Source organism: Anguilla rostrata, chromosome 1 (genome assembly GCF_018555375.3).
Source record: "Anguilla rostrata isolate EN2019 chromosome 1, ASM1855537v3, whole genome shotgun sequence".
In the NCBI taxonomy this organism is placed as follows: domain Eukaryota; kingdom Metazoa; phylum Chordata; class Actinopteri; order Anguilliformes; family Anguillidae; genus Anguilla; species Anguilla rostrata.
Genome location: NC_057933.1, coordinates 16,005,841 through 16,031,334, shown reverse-complemented (window position 1 = coordinate 16,031,334; position 25,494 = coordinate 16,005,841). Strand labels below are relative to the sequence as shown.

Genomic DNA, 25,494 nt, shown 5'->3' with positions numbered 1-25,494 from the left:
CGGGCTTCACGCACCGCGCGATAATGATGTGCGAAAGCCCGGTGTTATTCCGCTTTTCACAGGTCGTTCAGTTTCCCGCGTTAAAGCCGCGCGCCGCGCGCTCGCCGCGGCTCGACTCCCACCGCAGAGAGGCACCCGCAGGACGCCGTTCTCACAGATGTCAGGCACAATAGGCTAAGAGAGCTGCGTTCTGAAACACGTTGGTGCGTAAGTGATAATAAGATGTAAAAAGATGGACCTTTAGGCCCTGTGCGTGTAATGTGTGTGATTTAGCTTTGGGTTTTCGTCACTGGAGCTAGTCCTCAGATGTAGGCTGGCCTCGTTTCCGCTCCGGATTTGGGCTGCTAGTCACGGGGCGCTCTCGGCCTATATCAGCGCTGATCCACCGAGCGGTGAGTCAGCCGAGGGCGACTCAGACCTTCATCGTTTGGTTCCTCCTCCTCGAGCGCGGCTGCTTCTCTGAGCGCTCACACAGCCCAGGCAGCCTGGCGCGCGCTTTTACGCTGGAAAGCGGAAACGGTTCGATGCTCTTTTCTCTTTTTCCCGTCCTCTCCGCTCGCAGAACCCGCACAAGTTCTTCCCGGAGGAGCGCTTCGGAGACGAGAGCCCGGTGCTGGCCCTGCGCCAGGCGGGGCGTTGCCGGGTCAACAGCACCCCGGCGGTGGAGAGCATGTACACCGACGTGGACGCGCTGGCCAGCTTCCACCCGCCGCTGCCCCCGCCCCCTCCGCCCTACCACCCGCCCACCACGCCCAGCCACGCCCAGCTGAAGGCGGGCTGGAGGCCCCGGGCCCCCAGCCAGCCCCCGTCCCGCTCCTTCTCCTACCCCTGCAACCACACCCTGCTCCAGCGCCACCCCTCCTCCAAGCACAGCAGCCCCGCCTACCCGCCCGACTGCACCAACCCCCAGGGCGGGGGCCGGACCCTGCACCCCGACAAGCAGGGGGTGAGTGGGGGTGCCCGGGGAAGCCGGCTGCTTTTGTGTGGGTGGGGAGGGGGGGTTTGTGGAGCCGTAAAGTTTTGGGGGATTTTTTAAAATTAAGATGTGGGTTTTACTGATGGGTGGGAAGGCTTGCTGAAAGATCAAACCGCATGGAAAATGTAAACAGCTTGAACGGATTGCCGCTGGAATAGAGCTGCTGAATGGGGTTTCAGAGTTCTTTTAGCGTAGATGTTCTAATGTTCTAAGATGCTAATGTTGCGCCCGGCTGTTTGACCCAGCAGAACATGGAGCCGGTGATCAACGAGTTCATGCCGGACATCGCCATGGGCGTCTCAGCCATGAGCCTTAAGGAGCGGCGGATGGCCGAGGCGGCGAGCGACGGCGAGGGCCGCGACCCCCACTCCATCGCCTTGACGACGGGCCCCGCGCCCCACTACCCCACGGGGCCCTGCCCCCCCGGCAGGCACGGCCACGCCTCCTGCAAGAAGCACGCAGCGGAAGCCAAGCCCGAGGCCAGGCCCGAGTATCCCGACCTGTACGACTTCACCTGCCGCCCCGCCACGCCGGGCTCCGCCCCCCCGCTGCAGGGCCCCTACGCCGGCCCCGACCTCTACAGCCACAGCCGGCCCCCCGCCGGGCCCCACCCGCCGTCCTACGCTCCCGACGCGCACCCCCCGGGCCACGCCCCCCCCGGCCGACCGGGCGACGCCCTGCGCCTGGACATGCTGGAGCAGCCCCCCCAGCGCCTGGACCTGGCGCTGGCCACGCAGGGGGGGGGCGGGCTGCAGGGGGGTGGGAGCGGCGGGGGCCACGTCCCCAGGGGCCGCTCCCGCAACGAGTCGGACCTCACGTGCGGCCTGGGGCCCTCCCGCTCCCCGAGCGCGGGCCTGGACGCCTACGAGGACCGCCCCCCTGCTCGCAGGCCCACCCCCGAAGGGATAGGGGGTGGAGGGGAGCCCCCGGGGGGCCTACTGCCCCACAGGAACAGTGCCGGTGAAGAGGCCGTCGCCAGCAGGGACCGCAGGTCACCCAACAAGCCCGAGTACCCTTACAAGAAATCTGCACTTTGACCCCGGGGGCGGGGCGGAGAGGGGTGGGCGGGACTGAAGGGAAGGAGGAGGCGACTCTGCTCCTTTCCTCTGCAGACAGGGGAGCTCCGACCGGTGCACACACACCCCTCAGAGGACTCCGGCTGTAAGGCTCTAAGCACAGGGGGACCCGCTGAGGCTGCTGGGACAGGCCCCTCGGGCTGCGTCGCACGCCTCAACACGGCGCCGTGGAAGGGCGGCTTTGATTGGGAGGGCCGCTTGCCCGGCGGCGGTGGAGCTAGGCCCCCTAGCGGGGTGTTAGCTGGGCCCCCGCGCGGGCGCGCGGCTCGCCGTCGCATGCCCACACTAACCTCAGCACAGCCGCTCGGCCGCAAGCCAGCCCAGCCGCGGAGTGCACTTTAACAGAGAAGCGCCGCCTTTTCTGTCTTTTTTATTTTCTCCCTCCCCCTCCAGCCCCCAAGGCCACAGAGCAGGGTGATGTTGACACTCCCGGCCCCTCTGATTGGCTTATTGATCCTCTCTATGGGCTCTTTCCAGTCGCTTATTTTACCTCCTTGCAACCTTTCCCTGCGTCCTTGTCTCGCTTCCTTAGCTCCACCCAGTGGAGGACGCAAGGAAAGGAGGCAAGGACTGAGGAATCGAGGAAACGTGTATTAGGCAAATGGAAAGTCCTTGCTCAGTGAAGTGTCAGTTTGAAGCCATGTCAGACATGGCAGATGGGGAGAGGTGGATCCACAGGTCAATCGTTCATGTCTCAAAAAATACTTTCACAAAGGATGCACTCCTTTCTCCTTGCTCAAGCGTCCTTCGGGAGCCTCCCAGCTCCTCGCTCGTAACTCCTTCAAGGAGCATTTAACAGGTTGGAATGTCCTTCAGGGCGGCGGACCTCGATCAGTTTCCAGGTCAGTCGAGGACCGAGGAGAGGAGGACGGATAAACTGAGCGATTGGAAAGAGCCCGTATGCCCTCGGCGTTATCCGCCTTCCCATGATCCTCCCTCCCACAGCCCTCGCTTTCCATTCATTATTTCCTTTCTTCCAGTACCATAATTGCATCCCAGGCTAACAACTAAATAATAAGAGCATAACAAAAGGCTAGACTTTCAACAATGTGCAGCAGCCGCGTAATATTTTCAGTAGTTTTTTCTTGATACTGGGGAAGATAATATGTGCTTTTTTTTTTTGTTTGCCCGCAGTTTCCTCAGCTCGGTAATGAATAGGATTTGCGGGTTATTGTCCTGCCGTTTTCTATTGTGCCGCGTTCGTCCTGCGATGCACGGCCTCCCGTGTGATGGAAGTAATACCGCCGAGCGCTAGTTGGCTAAGGTTTGCCAGTAATTCAAGGTTTGATAAGGGGAACCCTGAAGGGCTCAAAATGAAATAATAATGATTATTTTTTTAATTCCCCTCCTGGCCGAGAGATCGTGTTTTTGCCAGTGCTGTGAGTGTGAGGGAAACGGGCACGCCGGTGGAGCTGGCTGGCTTGTTGCTGAGCAGCGGGGACGGCGGTGGAATCGGAGCCAGCCTGTCTCTCGTTATTCCCAGGGTGCCGTTCTCCGGCCCTCCGCGCGTTATCGCAGCCTGAGACGGCGCGCTGCCCCAGGGGCTCCCAGCCGCGCACTCCGATGAAGCGCGGCCGGGCCGGCGGACGTGATTTTATTATCGTGTTGCGCTGCGCGTTAACCCCGCCCGCTGTCCCGTCGACATCTGAGCTGAGAAACCCTGTAACGCACGCCTGGACGTGGCAAAGCCATCCGACCGACCTCAGCCAAGCCAGCCCCGCCGCGCCCCCCCCCCCCGACCGCGGTCAGAGAGGCCCGCCCCTGACAGAGGTCGCCCTTCGTCGTCTCCGGACTCCGTGCCGAAGCTCGCAGCTGCGCGATCGGGAGAAACGATAACGATCGTAATGATGTCAGCCCGGAGCCCGCTGACGAGGGGAGGGCCGGCCCCTCTTCTGGGAGCTGTGCCCCTCCAGGCTTTTCTCCAGTGGTTACAGCTGGAAAACCATGGGCAGCGCAATCAGAACGGTGGAATGATCTGAAGGCCCCGCCCCCTCCCCGCCTTTATCCCTTCACACCTGCGGCACTTCTGTTCCTCATCGTATTGCTGTTTATCTCCGCTCCCTGTGCACCTCTCTCACTGGGTTTTACTGGTCGTACAGGCCCAAGCTGCACCGCAGGCCTGCCGAAGCTCGCAGCTGCGCGATCGGGAGAGACCATAACGATCGTAATGATGTCAGCTGGAGCTCGGGGCTCGGCACAGGAAGCAGGGCGGCGCCAGGGCTTCCTCCCCGTGACCACGCCCTGCAGCCGAGGCCTCTCATTGGCCTCCCGTTGCACAGGCAGACTCGAGCACACCGCCTCGGGGGGAGCGTGCGGTCCTGCTGCGTCTTGTCACAGGAGCGCGCTCTCGCTGTGAGGGTAAGCGGGTTGGGGGGGTGGGGGGGGGCAATGCAGATCAGCCCGAAGCACACCGTGAGCCAGGGGGAGGTGGGGCAGGGGCGTGCGCTCGGCAGACAAAGGGTTAATGCTAATGCTAACGTATAGGTGATCCTACAGAAGATTTGCGTTCGACCTGGCTGTGCGGGTCCAGCTTATGACCGTAAGACCCGTGGGAATCGGACCCGGCGGCGCCACTCTGCGGTTATTCCACGTGCTCTTTTTAATCAAGCCTGCAATTAGATGCTGGTAACAAAACAACCTGTCTAATCAAGTCCATCAAGCTGCGTGCAATCAGAAGCCGCAGTCAGACAACAGTACAGTTATGCAGTAGGTGAATTCCTCCTTTTTTTTCACCCACAGATTCTTTCAATGGCAGCAAATGCAATACACAAAGCTTTAACATGTTGACTTTTTTCTTGCACTCCACTTGAAGACTGGATCCCTCTCTCGCGGTGCTGTCCGTGTTCTGCTGATTGTGGTGGTTGTCCGCTGCCGACGGTCTCCTGTGCGACTCTATACTTGAACCGTGGCTTGCTCGCACACCCGTGAAACCTGCATTTCCCTTCGTCCCTCCCACCAGCTCAAATCTTATTATCTCTACAGCGCCATCTGCTGGACTGATGTCGAATGTGGACGGCAGTGCGCTCCATTTCGACTGCCCTGTGCAAGTTTTCTACCTCTGTCCACCAATGGAATTTCCCCCCAATCCCCTGTAACACCTGTGTATGCGGTGTATTGTTCTCATAATAACTCATTTTCTTTTGTATTCCATACAACTGCTGCCATAACTGCTTTTAACCAGGTATTCTCTTATATGCAATCCTCTGGTATTTACGGAGTATTCACAAAGTTATGTTTTTACATTTATTATTCATCATCATTATCATCATTATCATCATCATTTTCATTGGCAAGAGCTGCAAGAAGACTGAAATTACTGGCTAGCACCTTAAACGTGAAAAGACATCAGTGAATCCCTGCAGTTGTTGGGGGAGTCCTGTCAGCCCCTTTAAAGTCCTTTGTGGACTCTAAACCGTGAAGATGTTTGTTAGTCCTCACGTTTCACCACAACCCTTTTCTCCACCATCACTTAACGCCTCAGCCACCATGCTGTTCACCAGAGGGACAGGCTTAGCTTAACGCCTCAGCCTCCATGCTGTTCACCAGAGGGACAGGCTCGGCCGAAGGCCTAAGCCGCCATGCTGTTCACCAGAGGGAGAGGCTCGGCCTAAGGCCTCAGCCGCCATGCTGTTCACCAGAGGGACAGGCTCGGCCTAAGGCCTCAGCCGCCATGCTGTTCACCAGAGGGACAGGCTTAGCTTAACGCCTCAGCCGCCATGCTGTTCACCAGAGGGGGACAGGCGTAGCTTAACGCCTCAGCCTCCATGCTGTTCACCAGAGGGACAGGCTCGGCCTAAGGCCTCAGCCTCCATGCTGTTCACCAGAGGGACAGGCTCGGCCTAAGGCCTCAGCCTCCATGCTGTTCACCAGAGGGACAGGCTCGGCCTAAGGCCTCAGCCGCCATGCTGTTCACCAGAGGGGGACAGGCGTAGCTTAACGCCTCAGCCTCCATGCTGTTCACCAGAGGGACAGGCTCGGCCGAAGGCCTCAGCCGCCATGCTGTTCACCAGAGGGACAGGCTCGGCCTAAGGCCTCAGCCGCCATGCTGTTCACCAGAGGGACAGGCTCGGCCTAAGGCCTCAGCCGCCATGCTGTTCACCAGAGGGACAGGCTCGGCCTAAGGCCTCAGCCTCCATGCTGTGTTGGGGCTCAGGGCTTCTTTGGAGAGCGCCAAGGTCTGAGATAAAACTGCATCAACAATACAAGTGTTGCCAATGCTGGACGTTACCGTCCCTTCATACACTGTCCTTTAAACCAAGTGTCATGAAATCTCAGGAGCGAGTGCTCAGAAATGGACTTGGAGGAAAGAGTGAGAAGAGGTTGGAGAAACAACTTTTAGTGGCTCCAATCAGGAGAGGTAGTGTGGGGCGCATCGGTGAATACTTTGCACCAGGAGTAGTGTTTGGCTGCAGGACTCCTTTGCCTGGAGGGGGGGAGTGTACAGTGTACATCTTTTTCATTGTTGCCTTTGATTTGTTGTAGTTAATGACAATCGTTATGCTTTGACAATCTTTCCATGACCCCCACGTTCCAGTCCCACGAAATGCTAACTGCTCCTGGAGGCATTATGTCCCCAAAACGCCTGTGTCTTAAAATCTCTCTCTGACCCCGTGTGGAAATGTCATGACCCTGCTGAGCCAAGTACAGGCCAAGGAGCCCGAAATAGCGCGCTGACCTAGCCGTAGGCATGAGGCCTTCCCTCGTCCAATACAGAATGGAAATTCTGCACCACGGCGCATTTGTTGATGTTGTTGATGCTATCATGGCTTTTCATTTGGCATGATGCATCAACTTATTCAATCTGAATGAAATGGTCTACGATTCAAACTAGACTTTGAGCCATCATTAAGAATAGACAATGTCTGTGCTCTTTTTTCATTTTTAAATTCCCTGAACAGCAGTTTGCCGTGTTAGCTGGCTTTCTTTGTATTTGGGATTAGCAGGTGAACCAGGTGAGATGGTGACATGGTTTTGGCGGTGCTGAATGTTGGCGACTCCTCCAGTCCTCGCTGTTTGTCTTAAAGACCGTTCATCACAGAATGACCCTGGCCCTCCCTCCTTATTTCCACTGTGTTATTTGCTCATGTTGTACATCTGTAGGTTGCTGATCTCTTTGTTGAGAATGAAGGGATTGTATAAATATTTGCTGATCTCCGGAGAAATTACTGTTGTAGCATTGCCCCATGTTAATGGCCATACTGAAAGCCAATGTAATTGGTTTGGTGAACCTGGACCCGCCTTGCTCTGAAAGAGAAAAGGGAACTTAGTATTATATATTTGTAGTCCGTAAATAGTGTACATGAACAAGAGGGACTGTGTTACTAAGTTGTGAGGTGCTTGAAGTATAGAAAGTGGGGTGTTGGCAGAGTAATTACGGTCAACGGATGTTCAAATTAATGGTTCAACCTACAGTTTCAGACAACATGAATTTGTTTGGAAATTCAGATGTGAACCCTTTAATAAGAGCCAGTCTGAGCTGTTTAAACAGGAACTTCCTCCTGACCTAGTTCCTCAGCGAGGCAGATTAGATGCAAGCTATTTCTTTCCTTTTTTCTTTCTTTTCTGAGATATGGAAAGATTCTCGAAAATACAGACTAATCCTTCATCCTCTACTGCATTTTAAGACTGACCTCCAGGGGAACTTTGCTAAACCCGTCAAGAAGTCTTTTTTTTTTTATATATACATGAAAAGGAAACTACAGAAAAACAGGGCTGCAGTGTGTTGCGTGTGCTCCGTTTGAAATGTGGCGAGACAGAACCCCCCCCCCCCTCCCCCACGATTCGCAATTTCCATCAACTGTCTCCTGCGATTTGAGACACCATTTATATTTACATAACATGTCAGGTCTGACAACCTATTCATGAATCACAACAATGGCCATTAGAGGCAATCGGTTTTTGTTCAGTAGCATTTCCCCCGAAGTCCATCAGTGTGTATCTCACTCGGAGAGCTGATAGTAAATGATAAGGAGCTGATGTGACAGTTAGTTGTAAATGAGCTGTTATTGGTTTGCAGTTCTTAGCACCTCCGATGTACAAGACTTACCACTGCACTACAACGGGCGTCTTAATTCCCAAGTTGTTCATCCGTCTGCGATTGCTATGAGGGTTATGCTGTATCACTATCCATATCCCATTCATCCCAGATGGACACGTTTCTTATTAATTTCATTTTTATTCGCGCGCTTCCAGCCATAGCCTGCACTCAGTATTATCAGACGCCATATGATCTGCTACATTTAACTCTGTCTCGACGGTTTCGAATAAAGTCTGCGTGGTTGAGTTATTATGCTTCTTTGCTTTGAAACACCGATGCAATGATTTGATCTCGCTATGTGTTAAAATTGGTGTGTCTGAAGTCCCAGAGACTTTAAAGTAGCACAAGAACTTTGAGAAGGTCAACAGAAACGTGTTTTACATTTATTCTCCATGCCAGTTTTGTTGCAAGGAAAGTGGCTTCTGAGCAAAACCAGCTTTTTCCATTTTCCATCCATGTTTGCTTCATGGGGAAAAAATGCAGACTACCATGTTTTTCTTTTTTTATTTTTAATGGATAGCTCGGTGGTTTTCTGGGATGATTTTCTGCCTTTTTCTTGGAGATCCTCCTCGTGTTTTCCTTTGTATAGAGACAAGTTAGTGCCTTCCCTGCCAGAGGCTGGGCATTTTCTTGAGAAGTGAACTTTTGTCCTATGCAAGTGTTTTCTACAAACCTGCATAAACCAGTCCTTTGTAAAACTAGTAATGCTTCATGTATATAGTGTTTTTGGAAAAAAAATAGTATTTTTTAATTTTTAGGTACATTTGAACAGAAACTTCTGGAAATTTGTGGTTTGGTAAATATAAATTTTTATATATATAAAACAAAGGTGGGTTGTATTTGTTGTATATATATAAACACTTTCTTGTAGATTCCCATAACAAGTTGTACAAAGTTTCACTGGTTCTATTTTTCTACTGTCATCTCAAAGGGGGGTGTAACAGTGATAAACTTAAATTTGCAACTAGGTGGCATCTTCAGAATAAACTGCTTCCACGGAAATTCTAGTGTCAGTGTTTTTTCATTTTTCCATTTATAAAGGTCCAAAGGCAGACTGCAAAGCAGTAAAATCAATCTCAGGCTGAAGTTCTTTTTGTTCATTTTTGTTATTTTATGAACGCATTTGTATGCAGACATTGGGATAAGAGACTCCAAGGGCTTTTGGGACAAAATTTGGATGATGAACAACAACTCACGAAATGCCACAGTCACATCATTCAATTTTATTTGCGAGGAACAAGTCCTAACCTACAAACAAGAACACAAACTGGTAAAAACTCAGGGAAATGCTTTAAAAAAATCATTACCTGCCTGTCTAGGCAGCATTGTAGCAGCAAAGTGATCCAGCACTATGAGAGAACAGGAAACTCCTGAGGAACCATAAGCAAGAGAAAGCAGTCATAAATGCAGTCACTCCGACTGTGGGATTCACATTCATTCCAACAGGACGAAAACAGCCTTGTGCCAAACGCTCTGCTTTAACATAACATTCTGAAATATAGGGAGGAAGCTGGGGGGGGGGGGGTTGGGTCATCGGTCGCTGCGTTCACTGAGCTGCCGTAGCCTCTTGCCTGTTTTTTCCCGCCACAGCCGAGGGTCATGTGACAGATGGACAGGAAGCCGGCGGTCCGTGGCTGGAGCGTGCCGGCGGCTCGCCGCGTTCCTGTCCGCACACGCCAGAACCGAACGGAGCGGCCCGCACCGCAATGACCGCTTCCCAACCGCGAAACCGCCTGCCTTCGGCCCTAAACCCCAGTCCCTTCCTCCTCCCATTCGGTCGCTCGCCACAGACACTGCAGGCCTAACGGTGCCGTGGCGTAAAAAGAAACGTTAACTTTTAAGAAGCTCAACGCTGGTCCTGTAACCTTCAGACGCAACGTTAAGCTTTTACTGGAAAAACCACCGACTCTGAAAGAGAGGCGGCAGCGTAGAGCACTGCGATCCTGAGCCTAGAGAGAAGATAAATGAAACGGTCGAGAGCTGGCGTATAGCGATGCAGATCTGGATTAAAGCAGCTGGGTGGGCCATTGACGGCACCTCAGCTGCAGTAGAACTGGCCCCCGTCCACCCGCCTCCTTTTCCGCGCCCGCAGCTCCTCGAAGAAGCCCCTGATGTCTTCGGGGCTCACCGCCTGGCCGAGGGGAGAGAGAGAAACGCGTGATTACAGGGGAAGCAGCGCTGGGCTGCAGGTCTCAACTTGGGCGAGATGCGTGCCCAGGATTCAGCCATGAGCTCGATATTTATCAACAAGCCACCAAAGGCTGTTCCCAAAGAGCGCGAGTGGCGGTTTCTTACCCTTCCTTCCTCTGCAAACCTCTGCAGGTAATCCTTCAGTTCCGTCTTCATGTCATTGTACTCTGGAGAGAGGAGCAGCCAGATTACACACCGCCATCAGTTTAGAAAGGGCCACTTGGCTTTGCTTTAAAGTACACTTTGTCTGCATTAATGGGCATCTTCCCCCTGCTCTCTCGTCACTTGCACTGTTCCCTCACCGTAGATTATCTCCAGCTGCTGCACGTGGTCGAGCCTGTTCAGAGCCGACATCAGGAGGTCCTCCTCCTCCTGCTGCGCCTTGCCCCTGTTCTCATAGGCCAGGACCGTGTCCGACTCGTCCAGCAGGAAGGGCACGCCCGCGGCAACGTAGGCTCTCTGTGCACAGGAAGCGAGGTTAACTTTCACAGGGGAACGGGCCACAGCTTAAAACTCAGCGTCAAATCCTGTTACGAAGACATAGGACAATTATGCCCTCCCCAGTGACCACAGCAAACTTCAGCTTTCATACACAAGAACTGTCTAGAATCTTCATGGGGCAAACGGTCAGGACGTCATCATGGCGGTTGGGAAGAAGATAAGGCGTCTCTGGCGGGCAGGCTCGTATACCCGCCACGCCCCTGGGGGGGCACTGCGGAGGCAGAGAAGGGCGCGGGCGTACCTTGCAGCTGACGCAGGTGCACAGCTTGCTGCGCCAGAAGTAGGGCCAGAAGACGGCCCCCTCCCTGGCTCTGACCGGACCCTTCCCCTCCAACTCCCTCAGCCTGCACCCCGCCCCTTCGGGCCCGCCCTCCGAAGCGGACCCCTCCATCTGGCCGTGCGTCCGCTTGCCGCTCGTCTGTCCGTCCGCAGCTGCCTGCGAAGCGCGGGAGTGGGCGCGGTTAGTCCCCGTTAGCGTTTAAAACCGCGAGCACAGAAAAATAAACAAACAACATTCTGCCGCCTGTCGCGAAACGCGGCTTCACACCACAGCGACGTGCCCGGGGAGAAGCGGTGATTTCAAATTCAGACCGACGCGGTTTCTGCGGCACGTCTGAAGGTTGACTAACAAAATCACTCTTGTTTACTGTAAGCAGCACTGTGAAGCCATGCCAAGCTGGTCCCTGGAGTTGAGGAATCTGTATTTCACACGGATCATTTATCCGCTAATTACCCACAGGAAGGAGCAGCGTGGCAGAAGCGGAGAGAGGCTCATCTGCGGCCGCCAAATAACTGCAGACCGTCGCCATCTGCTGGCTGAGAGCTGCTGCTGCACACTCCTGCCGGCTTTTATACATTTGAACGTAAGAGGTCCAACCCTGATCCAGATGTATGTGAACTGCCTCCACATATATTAACATTTCGAACAGCTAAGAATTAGTTTTATTTGTGCCTACCTATTTCATATGTACACAAGTAGGAAAATGAGCACGTGTTCCAGTACCTTGTTATCATCTGGAGAGCTCGGGCTTGCGGACGGCTCTCCTTTCTTGGGGAGGTCACCGTGTTCCTCCTCTTCCTTCAGGCTGTTTTCTTCCGTGTTCTCCTCCACGTTCACCTCCACCTCTGCCTCGCAGGGGCTCAGTTTGGTCACTGGAGGGGCTGGAAGGAAACGCATTCACCTTCATTCTTGATGCCTTGGGCTTGCTACACGTACAAATACCACATGCAATTTTGTCAAACAAAAATCATTTGAACCGCTGCTCATTGACAATAGTATTTTGAGCGATGGCCTCAAACAACCTTTTGTTAGGGATAGTCCTTATCCCCAAATCCCAGCTGTGTGTGTGTGTGTGTCACAGAGGAGTGTACCTGCTAGATGGGAGGCGTAGGTCCATAAGAAAGGGGCCTTGTTCATGCATGATTCACACACCATTTCCTGCAGCTCCACACACTCTTCCATTGCACAGCCCAGGTGCTGCCAAATAAGAGCAGAGAGTTACCACTTCCGTTCTGGCACCTTTACAGGGCCACACTACCGCAGCGCACTATTGAAAAAAATATTAAATGGGGGCGTATTTTTGTACAACACCACGCATGGTGTTAAACAAATCGGTCCTCAAAATGGTAAGTGATGCTAATCACACCTATAAATAAAGTGGAGAAAAAGCAACTAATGCTGGAAAACACTACGCTTTGTTGCCTCTTTTTGGCCAGACCATCAACACTGGAGAATTACTGACAAATTGTTTGGATGAGCTGGCAGTTCTGAACAGAGACCGCAGTAGAAGTTTCTCCTCCAACATCTTTGCCTTCTAAATGTTTGTGTTTCGTTGATGAAAGGGTGGTAGTTTCTGTTCTGTAACTCCAACTTAAGTTTCATCAAGTCCAAAAGTCCCAAAGATGCATACCTTGGAATGCAACCAGTCCTCACAGATAATGCACTGAATCATCTCATCCAAAATCTAGGGGGGGAAAAAATTAGCAAAATACATTACCCACAAGCACTTGCAAACTTTTTCAGACAGAAAAGGCCGATGTCTATGGCAAGGTCTATTTATTTATTTATTTTTCTCACTTCCTGAACAAGCTCATAACCCTTTCTGACCTCCTTCATAATTGTATTTTTGTTTGCATAAGTGACCTCATAGCAAAACACTTTCATCTTAGACAAAAATAAATAAATAACAAATCTCTTTCTGGCCTGATTTTACTTTTGGCGGGCTGCCATCTAGCAGACATGGCCACAGACAGATATGCTAAGTCTGTTATAAAAACATCATGTCTTATTTACAAAATTAGACATCTTCAAACTATGAAACAAACGTTCAGTGCAAAAACGAAATATATGCACATACATGCCCAGACATTTGGTCCTCACCTGGTCCTCAGAGTCCGGATATGGTCTTTTACAGGTGCAATACAAACCATTGAAGTTGTGGTTGTATTTGTTGTTGGTGTTCAGTCCATCTTTTCCCTTGAGAAGCAAAGTCATCAGGTATAGTAAGACACCTCCACTAGATATTCAGAAATAAGTGCCAAGTGCTCATTTATTTCTGAATGTATGCCAACTATACATTCAGAAATACATGCTACATGCTCATTTATTCAGAAATAAATTCTACTGTTGGTAAAAATGATGACAACTTACAGGGTACAACTTGCACTTAGACTCAATGAATTTTCCATTTCCACAATCACAGCGAAAATTCCTGCAAAAGAAAGGTTGCATTAGCATTCCTGTAAAAATCCGTACACAATACAGCCTTCATCACATTATCTTCCATCAAAGAGCAGGGGGAGGCATTGTGTCCTGTGAAAAACATTTCTATTACATCATAACAACACAGTACAACGTAAAGAGCCTCAAACTACCGTGCTGCTGCCAGATATGCAGTAGATACTACAAGCATTGTTTATAATTAATTTTCCTGTTGAACTCAATGGAAAAAATATTCAGTAGAAACAATGCTTGTAGTATCTACTGCATATCTGGCAGCAGCATGGTGGTTTGAGGCTCATTTGATACCTTGGACCCTTGATGACTTAAACCATTTAGCCAACAAATGTGTTCCATACTGTATCAGCATAATTTACGGCTGACTCTAGTCCCACCGCCCCAATTCCCATAGAGATCCATTCAAGTGCAAAGAGTTTTTGTATCGCTTGTAGGACAACCTGAAAATAAGATATCCAGACTCTGATGATGTTGATAGGTCACAGACATCAGGGAGTCATGGCATGCAGATGATATGCAACCAAATACAAAACATGACTATTATTTGACATTGTTAATTTGTCTACTGTACAAGTGAATTTCCCTGTTTCTAGCTTTTCCCCAAACAGTTCACTGCAGCAAAAGTAAACGAGCAAATGGTGGCACATGAGGTAGGTCTCAGAAGTGCATTTGTTTAATTCTTGCTAATTTTCTGACCAATGATTTGTTGTTAAGACCATTGAAAGCTTAATATTTTGCCATTTTAGTCTTGGCCCATTTTTTTGCCCAGGAGTGTATGCATTCTTTACAGTTTGATTACCTATAGTACATGTAAAACTGACCACGATCTAATCTACTGGTGTAAGCAATGCAATGCAAATCGTATTGCAATACAGTATGTCCGTCTTCCTAAGCCTTTCCAATTCTTCAAAACGCATACAAAGTGTGACAATGAAAGGTAGACCGAAAAGCGACAGACTACATTATCTGACCTACCGTTTAGTGTAGAGCTCGAATAGATCATGTCCATCGTGACATTTGTAGGAACAAGCAAGGCATATCCCAGCCGGCTCTGCACCGATTGGTGTGCAAGTGTTACATGCATAGAGCGCCTGCCTCTTCACGTACCCCTGTGGTGCAAAATGCAAATAAAGAGTCAACACGTAGCTATCGATAGCTACTTTGGTTAGTAAACAAAGTGGGCTACTGCATCCATTTAGCCAACTATACTACAATGTTCCGCAAAATTCGCATTCCAGTGGGATCATTAAAGGCAGGCAAGCTTGACGGTTGAGGTGTTATGATTTGAACAACCAACAGATACAAATTGTTTTAAACAAGCGATATGCACTAAGTTTGGTAACTTCTAAGTTCCTTAGTCTAACAACAAGCTAGCCTATGTAGCAAGCTAACACACTCTGCTACCGGCTGGCTGAGAGAACACAATTAATTGATCTAACACAAGCTAATAACTAGCAACCACGCAGGACACAAAAAACTTGAATGATGAAGGTAGCTAATGGATCTTTCGCGGGGTACATTTTAATAAACAAATGGATAAATAGTTTGCTACGCAGCCAGAATACACGAACTAGTTCTGAGTGAATACCTGGGGATATGAGCAATTTTCAGGATCGCTACCATCCAAAACGGCTGCTGCTTCATTTTCTAATTCTTCGTCTTCCTCCAAAACTTCCACCAAAGAAACAGTACGTTCATCTCCCCCATTTACCGCCATCATTAGAATAATTGTACCCTTGTCCGCGTCAGGGGAAACTTGCACAGCGCCTGCGCACCGCCAAAGGGCGCGTTTTCACTGAACAGTTCATTGGTCCATAGACTTGCATATTTAACTAGACAGACGAGCACGCCTTCACCTAACCTAGCTTGTGAAGCCCCGGAAGTAAGCCTGTACTGGTACTGCGCATGTTGCTGAGGGGAAAACATCGGAGTTCCCATTAAAGTGAATGCGGAAAATCAAAACTTTGATGCAAAATAAACGTCCCCGATGGTATTTTGAATTTCGATTAACGACCGTTACATTTCATATGAAAAGCAGATTGCAAAAACATGTCACATTCAATAAAATATTCACCTTTTAATAAATATTTTCTCAAGACTTCTGAACCAAAATAACAATTGTTTCACAAACTGCTGCACTTAAAGACATTTATGATCACAAAAATGATTTCTTGGCTAAATCACCAAGGTTTGCTACATTGAATTAAATGGGCAGCAAGCTCTTCAAGCATGCAGTAGAATAGTTTTCTGTTTCTTCACCGCCTGGCCCCTCCTACCATCTTCAGTTCTTATGCAGGCTATATGTACTTCGGGAGATGTAAAACGCCTGTATACAGTTCATTGGTGTAATACCTCACTAGCTTGCAGTACCTTCATAAATCTGTGCTTCAATACGAGGCACTTGCTGAGAGTGGAGGTCCTTACCATTTGGTTTTCTATACAAGAATGATAATTACAAGTAGTCTAACTACATTAAATAATACAAAATCCTTGCCCAACAACTGCTTAAAATAAGAGAGGTGTCTCTCCACAAGACATATTTCTGGTAGGAACATTAGACATCCTGAGCAACTTTTAGGAGGTGCAGGTATACTTTAGCATTCCTCATGCAGTCAATTTAGATCTTGTTTTTCAACTTTTTTTTTTTTACCATGGCTTCAGTAGCAGTTCAGACCCACATAACTACATTACTGTGGACAATGACACAATACATCCAGTTAGACAGGGATATTATCTGTGTGATTAAAAAGCTAATAATGTTCCAAAACCTGTTCAAAACTTTTGCATAACTGCTCCAAACTTTGTGTGCTTAATTTTTCAACAGAGGGTAACACAACATATCTAATTATAAGCTGTTTGAGAGAGTATGTACGTATGACACACATTTTCCATGTGAAGAGCAAAGTTTACCACCAATGAAACATTATTTGCAATTAAGTTTTTTAAACCATTTTTAGAAGGAAAATTATTCTCTTGAAACAGGTTTTATTTGTTTTTAAAAAGTCAATCAAATCACAGTGAGATTTTAAAAAATGGAAAACAGTACTCCCATATAAATACCCTCAAATTGACAAGTACTGACAAGCCCTTTCAGATGAATATAGAAAGAAACTTTCAAACATGTTGAGAAGTATTTAGATGCAAAAAAAAAAAAAAAAAAAAAAAAAAAAAACAAGCATGGTAGTCTAACCTCAGGCCAAGGCTGCTCTCCATCTTCATAACACAAAGATAAACACTCTCATGACACTGATTAGAAACAACCTGCTCAGGCAACACAATGTTTGTTTGCCTCTAGGCAGAGATATTAATACAGCATTTCTTCAGCGGTATTGGAAGATATTCTTCTACAACGCCACTTCATATGGATAAACCTGTGATACATTCAAAATGTCACCAGAGCACAGGTAATTACACTAGTCTTGATAAGTACTTCATGGTATAAAAATGACAAGCTTTGTGTCTATGTAAAGAAGGCAAAATTAGCAAAACAAGTTTGGCAAAACCAGTTCCCCTGTTCAACATAGAAATTTAACATACATTAAATAAAAATACTCCGTTTCTTCACATGGGTACAGATGCCCTTATTGAGAAAGACAAAATATACATTAATATCTCACTCTACCCAGTATTTCATAGACAATAGGAAGTTTTAAAATGACAAACTTTTGGAATAACATCTACAGAATTATATTTTTGGGGAGGAGGGGGGGATAATGAAGTAAACTGTTATTTCACAAAACAAAAAACTTTATTTGTTTTGGATTGCTCTCAGAAAGTTTTCCAAAATTTCTGTTAAAGGTGTTGTGCTTTAAAGAAAGAATCTATGCTACAAATGCAAATGAAGAACTGAGTTCCTATAATGTATTGCATAAATGTAGACCTGCTGATGTCAAATGCATTCTTATTCAATAACAAGGAACCCATTTCATATTATAGCATTCACTTGCTGTCCCACCATGTCAGACACTGACAGATATGATGGGGCATAATATGAAATGCAGATCCATGAAATGAACATTTGTAAGTTGTGATGTAAATAAAAGGTATAATTATCATTTCATTACCTTGTCCTTCATAAGTGTATTCTTTTGACAGGTACATCTTTGTACATTTTCAAAGCACTTTTTACAAGAAGCCCTGTTTCTCTTAGAATAGCAGTCGGTATGCAGTCATTTGGTACACTACAGTTTTGAGACTGAACACAAATTTCACTCGTAAATAACCTACGTGGACAATTATTTTTCCTCCAATGGCTGGTACTGCCAACACCATTTGGAATTAGCTTTACTTTGTGACTTCTCTACAGCAATAGGCAAGTCACTCCACAACATTTCTGGAATCCAATGCAAATCCAAAGAATTCTACACATAAAAAAATTAGAAATAGCAATGCTCAAAATCATTTTACAATACATTCCACTCAAGACATGTATCCCAAAGTAGGGAGTGTCAGACTACAAGTGGCATTCCACAATACCGAACTGTATCACTTGGCCAAATGCTTTTTTTAAAAAATTTATTTATTTTAATAACATAGGGTCACTATCTCCCAGGTATTTTATTTCCTTCTTCCAAAAGCAGACTGATTTAACACCACAATTAACTGTCAAAAGCAGTATGCGATAAAACACAACAGATGCAACGGAAGTAAACCGGTCAAAATCAAGTGATACTGATATTGATATTGATTCCCTTATCAAAGCCATTTGGACACATTGACACAGTTTTCTTTCAATTAACTTAATGTTTTTGTGTGGAGTGCTGAACAATCTGTGGCGAAATCCAAAATTAAATGAGCTGGGAGTGTAGCCCTTCCTTCCTCTTTCCCTTGTGTCCATTTGACAATGTGCATCAGTGTTACCATCTTTCCTTACCCACTTTTAAGTGTCAATCAGCTGCAGCTGGCTGATCTGATTGGATGCTTTGGCAAAGCTCTGATGACGGTTACAAAGCACTGCCAGGCAGATGGGTAGAATACAATAGCCCATGGTCTTTGGGTCAGCACGGGTACAGGAATAGAGGAAGAGGAACACTTGGAGGTAGGGGATGAGGAAGATTGTGCCCCACAACCAAAAGGGGAAAGAGAGGAGCCGCATTTTCAAACTGTGCATCCATGAAGAGGGTGAGTTAGATGAAGAGACTGAATCCCCCGGTAGTGGCGGTTCTTGGGGTTTCTGAGCCTGTTGAACATGCTCCAGTGTCAGTCGATTGTATTTCTGGTTAATCTCAAACACATAGTAGAAGGCTGCCACGCTAGCCAGAAGGTACAGACCCACACCAATCCATCCCATCCGCTGACGGAAGTTCATCATTCTCCATACTCCTCCCTGAAAATGAAATGCCACAACTGTCAACAGCTGAATCATAAACAAACTCCCTTCACCTCTGTACAGAAAATGAGAGCTTTCAAAAAGTGTTATGATTCTCATTAGTGGTAAGCCAAGCCATTTGGAAAAACAACGGATATCCAGACGAGTGGTCTGTTTCGTTTACAATTTAAAATGAAAAGTTTTGCATGTTTATTTTATTTCCACATGAGTGCCCTTGAATTTGGAGTCAAATTTCACTTTTTGTTGTCGTTCTTGTTCCTAGACTGTAAAAATTAACTTATGTAGTGCCATTCACTAAATTCAAGATTAAGAAATTATTAAGAAATAATTAAATGGGTGCTAATCAAATCTGCTACCATGCCAGCTAGCTACATCTTAATGAAAATGTCAGCTTGGCAACAAACTGTACAGTAATGCTATCGATAGATACAGTTCATTGGCACTAACAGACAAGGATAACGTTCATCAAGACAAGACTAACTACAAACTGTCCAGTTAGCACTACATATGTAGTTAGCCAACTTGCCTATAAACACATGAATGCCCTCTTGCAGATCTCAATCCAGCAACACTATTGCTTGCTAGAGCTTTTATTTATTTTTAAACTGGCTAGCAGGTAACCACTATACTACAAAAGTAATAGACTACTGTATATTATTAGCTGCTGTGTGGCGAGCCAACCGACACGTAACTTCGTTTTACGTTAGCGATTTCTTCTCGGTAGCAAGCTATTACTAGCTCAGTAAACACGACACATTCCTGCCTCATATTGTACCAGCTTGCTAAGCAGCCAGTATTTATACAACAAAACGAGCTGGTTCGAGTAGTCTAGTGTATTCATTACATTACAGTCTGACAGCTAGCATCCAGATCACGTCCACAAGCAAGCCACCACTGTATGTATTGTTAGCTAAGTTACCAAACATCTCGTACAGGCTAACTGTTACAAGCATCCTCGCAAGCGAGCTAGCAATGCAACTGGCTAGCAAACTGGTTGCCAGCTAGCTAGTTAAATAGTTCATTGTCAAGTACACAAATATTTGCAATGTACAGAAAGTACAACGGTGATTAGTATGTTGGACTAGCTAACTAGCTACCTGCAACAAAACAGCAGGTACTTGGTTAGTGTCACTAAGGATTTTAACCAACCGAGAAGCTAATCTCTAGCTAACGATCAAGTTTGACAAAAACACACTTGACAAAAATCTAAACGGTGCCAGGTGGGTTATATTAATTACTTATAACCTTTATTCTGCTTTAAAGCAATATACTCACAGCTCACTATATCCTAGTCTATGTTCATTTGGTGACCATGTCCTTCACGGTTTTCTTTCTTCTGCTCATTGCCGCCTGTTCCCCATGCCTTTGTTGACATCCAGATCGGAGTGTGTACTACAGCTAAAAACAAAACTAGTTCCGGTCGCTACGAGAGTATATGAAAATCAAAATTAAAGCCAACCGTAGTCGAAATTCCGAATTTTTATTAGCTTGCTGAACCAACATGAACGAAATCTGTACATATTATTCTAAAATCATAACACAACATCTGGTAACTGACCTTGATGATGATATGGTTCACTCTAGGAGATTTTTCTGGGGTTTAAGTGTCACTGCAGCAGTTAAAATACATTTGTAACTGCAAGCCCAACTCTCCTACAAGCACACATGACTAATTCAAAATGGGAATAAACCATAGACTGTATAAAAATAAAGACACTGTCTCTTTTAAATGCTATCTTTCATAAAGAGGGTCGATGAAATTGATTTCTCCATCATGGATTGCTCCTTAACTGCAAGGGTGGTACCCAGCAACAATTTTTCAAAGTTGAAGCAATGATATCGCTGATATCAGATTTTGTCTACAACACTTCCACTGGTGTGAGCTTTGGTTGATTTTTTTTATTTTTATATAATTGAGCAAATATATTTATAGTTTTATTATAAATACATCTTAATGAATGAAAAAGTAAAAGTGTTACCTAATTTCATTTCATAACTACAGTTGCAGTATGCAATTGCTGAAATGCATCCTATAAATCATTCAGTCGTACGTGCTCATTCACGCCACTGTAAGAGCAGCTTTTATTTTGGTAGGAACAGCATACAATTACAAAACGGAAGCGTAAAACAGGATATATTTTTTTACTTCTTGGCTAGCTACAATGAACTGTATAAGAAGTAGGCTACAGTAGCTAGTAGCTCAGTGACTGACCTACGATACGTGGGAGTGGTGCTGAGGCGCGTCATCTGCCTTATAAAAATCTATCAAAAAAGTTGTGCTATTTAAAAGTCTAACGTGTAATCGTGCTTGTAATTGGGGCATCCCTCCTGCAGTGTAGTTGTAGTCTTTATGTATGTCCTAATTATAAATTTGATCAGAGAAATGCGAATAGACTAAGCTTTCCTTGACAACAAGAATTGATTATTATTGAGATGTGATGATCTGCCACTAAAGTGTAATCACAACTGTGACCAAAATAAAAGATGTCATAAAGACATTTTTAATTCCAGATCATGAAATCAAGACCTTGACTGGAAAAAAGCTTGCTTTTGACATAGCACTCTTATGATTCTTATGATTAAAAATGATTCTGTAAGCTTCATAAAACATTTTAGGGATGCTGTGAAATGTAAATCTTATGTGAAGTGGAAATTATAGAAATAATCATCAAGTAATGTTGATTAATGACTAGTTTATTATTACATTAGATTAAATTAATTATTATAGAAATGAATGATTAATTGATTATTGATTAAGCTGAAATATGTGTATGATGTACGTTTTAATTACACTGTTAGGTTACATACATGTATTTAGTGTATCATTGCAGTAGGTCTATAATTAGTTTTTATAAGTGTCTCAGTATGCTGTGACCCTGAGACATCCCTTCCTGCGCTCCCTTCGATGTGATACCATTGGTTTACTTTACTGTATAAAAGGCAGTTGTGCTCTTTTCTCCACACACTCTCTCTGACAAGCTCACACCTGCTTGTCTGCATTTACCAGTCCGGTGTTTCTCATGAAATACAATGCTTATGATAACTTTTATGACAACTTATTACAATCTTCATGATAATTTTTATGGTAGCCTTTGATGATTGATTTAGTTATTTATGAATGTGTGGTAATTCTGTCTAATAAGAATCTGATTTTTGATTAAACTCATTTTAATCTTGTCGAAGTCTAAATCTAAGAGTTTAAATCTCACTCCTGGCTTCTGGATTACATGCACCACCTGCCACCTTTATTCTTTCATAATGGTTTAAATGTATTTAAATGTATTTGTGTTTAAAATGTATCTTTTGTCCTCAAGATGGCACTATTTGAATTTAAAATTTTAGACTATGCGCTATATAATATAATTTACAGAGCCTGTGTTTCTGACAGTTTTTTTTTTTCATGTTTCTCTGCTTCATAATAGTTTCCTTGACTTTCATTGGAACAACTCTGGCCCTTATGCTGACAAACACCAATAACAGATTTCAAAGGCAATCAAAAGCTTAGAATCAAGACTAGATACTGCAAGTTATTTTATACTTACACAGCAATTAAAGAAGCAATTAAACATACGTAACTAATCAGAAACACTTGTGAAGCCATTTCTCCCAAACATTGGGGTGGGTGGGTATAAAAAGTTCTATTATTTCTAAACCAAAATGCATTAAAATACCCTTTAATAAAAGTTGATAACTTTAACCACATATGAATTATTTGATTATAAATCTAAAATGATGGAATACAGAGCCAAATAAAATAATTAAAAAATAGTTTTGTCCCAAACATTATGGAGTTCACTGTATCACTAACAAATCGACATGTAAATACAATGAAATAAAAGCAGATTGTCTGTACTTTTGTCTCACATTCATCTTTCGATCTCAAATCCAAATGCCTTTGGAGGAAACTGCACACACACACACACAACAAAATAGTATTAATTTCAGAAGTGATTTACTGCTGTATTAATGGAGAAGACATGTTCATTTGGACTAAACATGGACTATTAATGAGCATAATTCCATGTAAACAAGAGTCTCTATCAACTGACATACCCCACCCTGTGAACATCAGTAGGCTTTCACAATAACGTTGTGGCTGTGATAACAGCTTGCGGTTAATTATTGAAACAAGGTGACTTATGTACCTCCCATTCATACAGTTGTATCAACATATAATGGAGTTTTTCCTCCATTTCAACCAATCCCTAAGTCTGCCTTACAATACAAACACTAAAGAAAGTTACTTAATTTATTTAATTTTATTCTCAGTAATATTAGGACACAGAATTGATACATTGTTGTTTTCCCTTGTTTTCTCTATTTGCAGAAGGACCTGTTAGGCACACTTCTTGATAGAGCTTCATTGAGAACAACCAACGGGATAAAAAGGTAAATTCACACATTACCATTTCAATAAGCACTTTTGCTGATATTTTTACGCTTTTGTTTTGTGGGCCTTGTGCAGTCATCGAAAAGGTACATGCTTAATAAAAACCCAAGGCCTTTAAACTGACAGTAAATAATGGTGTTCTATGAACTTCATTGTTTATACCAATTAATCGTTGTGTTGAAATCAATTTTAATACAATATACACATACACACAGAGCATAGGCCTACAGTAAATTACACTGAACTATTCATCTTCGCTGAAATCATGTTAATAACAGAATTTACACCTTTCCGCATTTTACAGCCGAAAATCTGTTTTGCCCTTTAAAGAGCAAACAATATTATACTGCTGCCACCTAGGGGAGCTGTCCCGAAGCTAACGCTGCAAGTTAGCTAAAGCAGGAGAGGGCTGGATTCTTTAGCGCCTTCGGTTCGGTGCACACACACGCACACGCACACAGTACAGTAGCTATGTGCCATGGCTGCTGAAGGTGCACGTTGCTGTACCCAATAAATGAGCACAACAAGACTACGGAGGGTGTGTCCACCGTGTCAGGACGCATTTTCTACCAGTCCTCACGAAAACACGATCATCGCGCATTTTTAGAAGCGCAAAGAAATTTTGCATCTGGATATCAAAATCGGGGCACGGGGAATGGACAGCTAGCTAAGTTGCTAGCTAAGCGAAGACTACAAAAAACCAGGTGGAAATGCATTAGCGGGTAAATACAGCTGTGATATATGTACAGTTGTTTTATGCCGTTGTTAGCTAGTACTGTTAAGTTATCTAGAAATTATCCATGTAATCTTTGAAGATGAACATCATGAATTTTGTGCTCAGAAAACCCTTCTGATTAGCTAGCTAACGCTAGCTTGCCAGCTAGCTATTCTGCTGTGTAGGTTTGACGGCGCATTTCGATTCAAATCGACTCTTTATCGGAGAAGAGTTCATTAACAGATGGAACATGTATTTCACTAGATCAAATCTTCAACAAATGTTAAAACTGAGGAAACAGACCGCCTATTTCAGTGAGCAGATACCAAGCTAACGCCGCCCTGAGTAGCTACGGGCAACCGACTGTACAAACAGTGCTTGTTCTAGCCCAATGAACGTTTGCTGTGGTTTGGTATTGATAAGTTTTAGCTCGGGTCATCCTAACAGTTAACTTATTTGCACAACGTACGTTTTTGTTGTATTTTATAAATACCACATAGCTCACTACTGTTCTCTTGTTGGTAGGTTTGTGCGAGAAGACAGTTTCCTGTTTTTACTGGGAGTCCAGTTAGAATAATTTGTCACATCTGGATCGAAATAAGACGAGAGCTGGAGATGCAGACTTTTCTCAAAGGCAAGAGAGTGGGCTACTGGCTCAGCGAGAAGAAGATGAAGAAGCTGAATTTCCTGGCCTTCGCTGACTTGTGCAGGTAGGTAGCGTTAGCTGACTAGTTAACTGAACGCATTATGCATTTACGCTATGTGCAAACAGACACTTCCGTATCCTCAAGCGTCATTTTTTTTGTTGAAGCATTCGATTTTTTGTCACTTTGTACAGCAGCAATTTTGTATCGAGGAGCTGCATTATCAGGCACTAGAAGGCAGATATATACGCCCATTAAGTGGTTAACCTGTTGCTAGGAGTAGACGCCATAGCATCCTTCTATTCTAACATGCACAACCTCAGGACATATTCGGAGAATTTCTTAGGATAGGACGTTACTGTAGTTGTACTGCTGACACGCATTTTGAAACAACGCTTGTGACAGCTTGGCCTAAGACATAGGCTAAAATGTGTATGAAATAATTGAACCTGTTAGTTCTTCATTATACCGAATGAGTGCTGAACATGTGATCAATTTGATTTATCGATGTTTTTCATCAATAGTTTCATTTATTTGAGTGAATTACTGGTTCCGTTTTTTGTTAAACCAAGACCGAGTTTGAGTCGAGACCAAAAGTGATACTGTAATGCTGCAGACGGTTAAGATGTGTCCACCTGTTTTTATTGAAGAGCACAGCATAGACTTGGAAACTGAGTTGTAATAAAGACTGTGCACAATAATGCTTTTTTTAAGTTTTTTTATTTTTTTTTATAAATGTGTTCCTTTCATGCGCATTTCAGAGACTCTCATTAGAGGACTCGTTTTCTTTCCTGCTTGTCAGTGACATTTGAATCCACTCGACTGTGGAGTTAATTAGGCCTCTGTTCTTTCTCTTCTGTGGCGTGGGAACATCTCATCACTATGTGGGACTAGTTTTA

General features: G+C 45.4%; 4 protein-coding genes across 7 annotated transcripts in view; 2 read left to right on the top strand and 2 right to left on the bottom strand.

Moving 5' to 3' along the window:
- Window positions 1–3,990, top strand: part of LOC135249659 (BTB/POZ domain-containing protein 7-like) — a 73,901-nt gene extending 69,911 nt beyond the window's left edge. For 2 of the 4 annotated variants that reach the window (XM_064325187.1, XM_064325195.1), the window contains 2 exons: window positions 563–946; window positions 1,222–3,990. In XM_064325187.1, coding sequence (XP_064181257.1) covers window positions 563–946; window positions 1,222–2,013 — 1,176 coding nt within the window. In that variant the 3' untranslated portion in view covers window positions 2,014–3,990. The remainder of the gene's footprint in view (window positions 1–562; window positions 947–1,221) is intronic. The other 2 variants (XM_064325202.1, XM_064325191.1) reach the window with 1 other exon arrangement.
- A 5,302-nt stretch (window positions 3,991–9,292) lies between these two features.
- LOC135249692 (putative E3 ubiquitin-protein ligase UBR7) lies at window positions 9,293–15,463 on the bottom strand. Its single transcript, XM_064325213.1, has 11 exons — window positions 15,106–15,463; window positions 14,493–14,626; window positions 13,431–13,491; window positions 13,161–13,256; window positions 12,691–12,744; window positions 12,152–12,257; window positions 11,784–11,941; window positions 11,022–11,216; window positions 10,582–10,738; window positions 10,385–10,446; window positions 9,293–10,220 (listed from the first exon to the last, which is right to left on the bottom strand). The coding sequence occupies exons 1-11, from the start codon at window positions 15,235–15,237 to the stop codon at window positions 10,128–10,130; spliced, it is 1,248 nt and encodes a 415-aa protein (XP_064181283.1). The 5' UTR covers window positions 15,238–15,463; the 3' UTR covers window positions 9,293–10,127.
- Window positions 15,464–16,660: 1,197 nt separating this feature from the next.
- tmem251 (transmembrane protein 251) lies at window positions 16,661–20,273 on the bottom strand. The gene is made up of 2 exons (XM_064325223.1): window positions 20,122–20,273; window positions 16,661–18,843 (listed from the first exon to the last, which is right to left on the bottom strand). The coding sequence occupies exon 2, from the start codon at window positions 18,826–18,828 to the stop codon at window positions 18,397–18,399; it is 432 nt and encodes a 143-aa protein (XP_064181293.1). The 5' UTR covers window positions 18,829–18,843; window positions 20,122–20,273; the 3' UTR covers window positions 16,661–18,396.
- A 3,375-nt stretch (window positions 20,274–23,648) lies between these two features.
- Window positions 23,649–25,494, top strand: part of LOC135249642 (inositol-tetrakisphosphate 1-kinase-like) — a 60,413-nt gene continuing 58,567 nt past the window's right edge. The window contains exons 1-2 of the mRNA XM_064325186.1: window positions 23,649–23,958; window positions 24,477–24,661. Of these exons, the coding sequence (XP_064181256.1) occupies window positions 24,567–24,661 (95 nt within the window). The 5' untranslated portion in view covers window positions 23,649–23,958; window positions 24,477–24,566. The remainder of the gene's footprint in view (window positions 23,959–24,476; window positions 24,662–25,494) is intronic.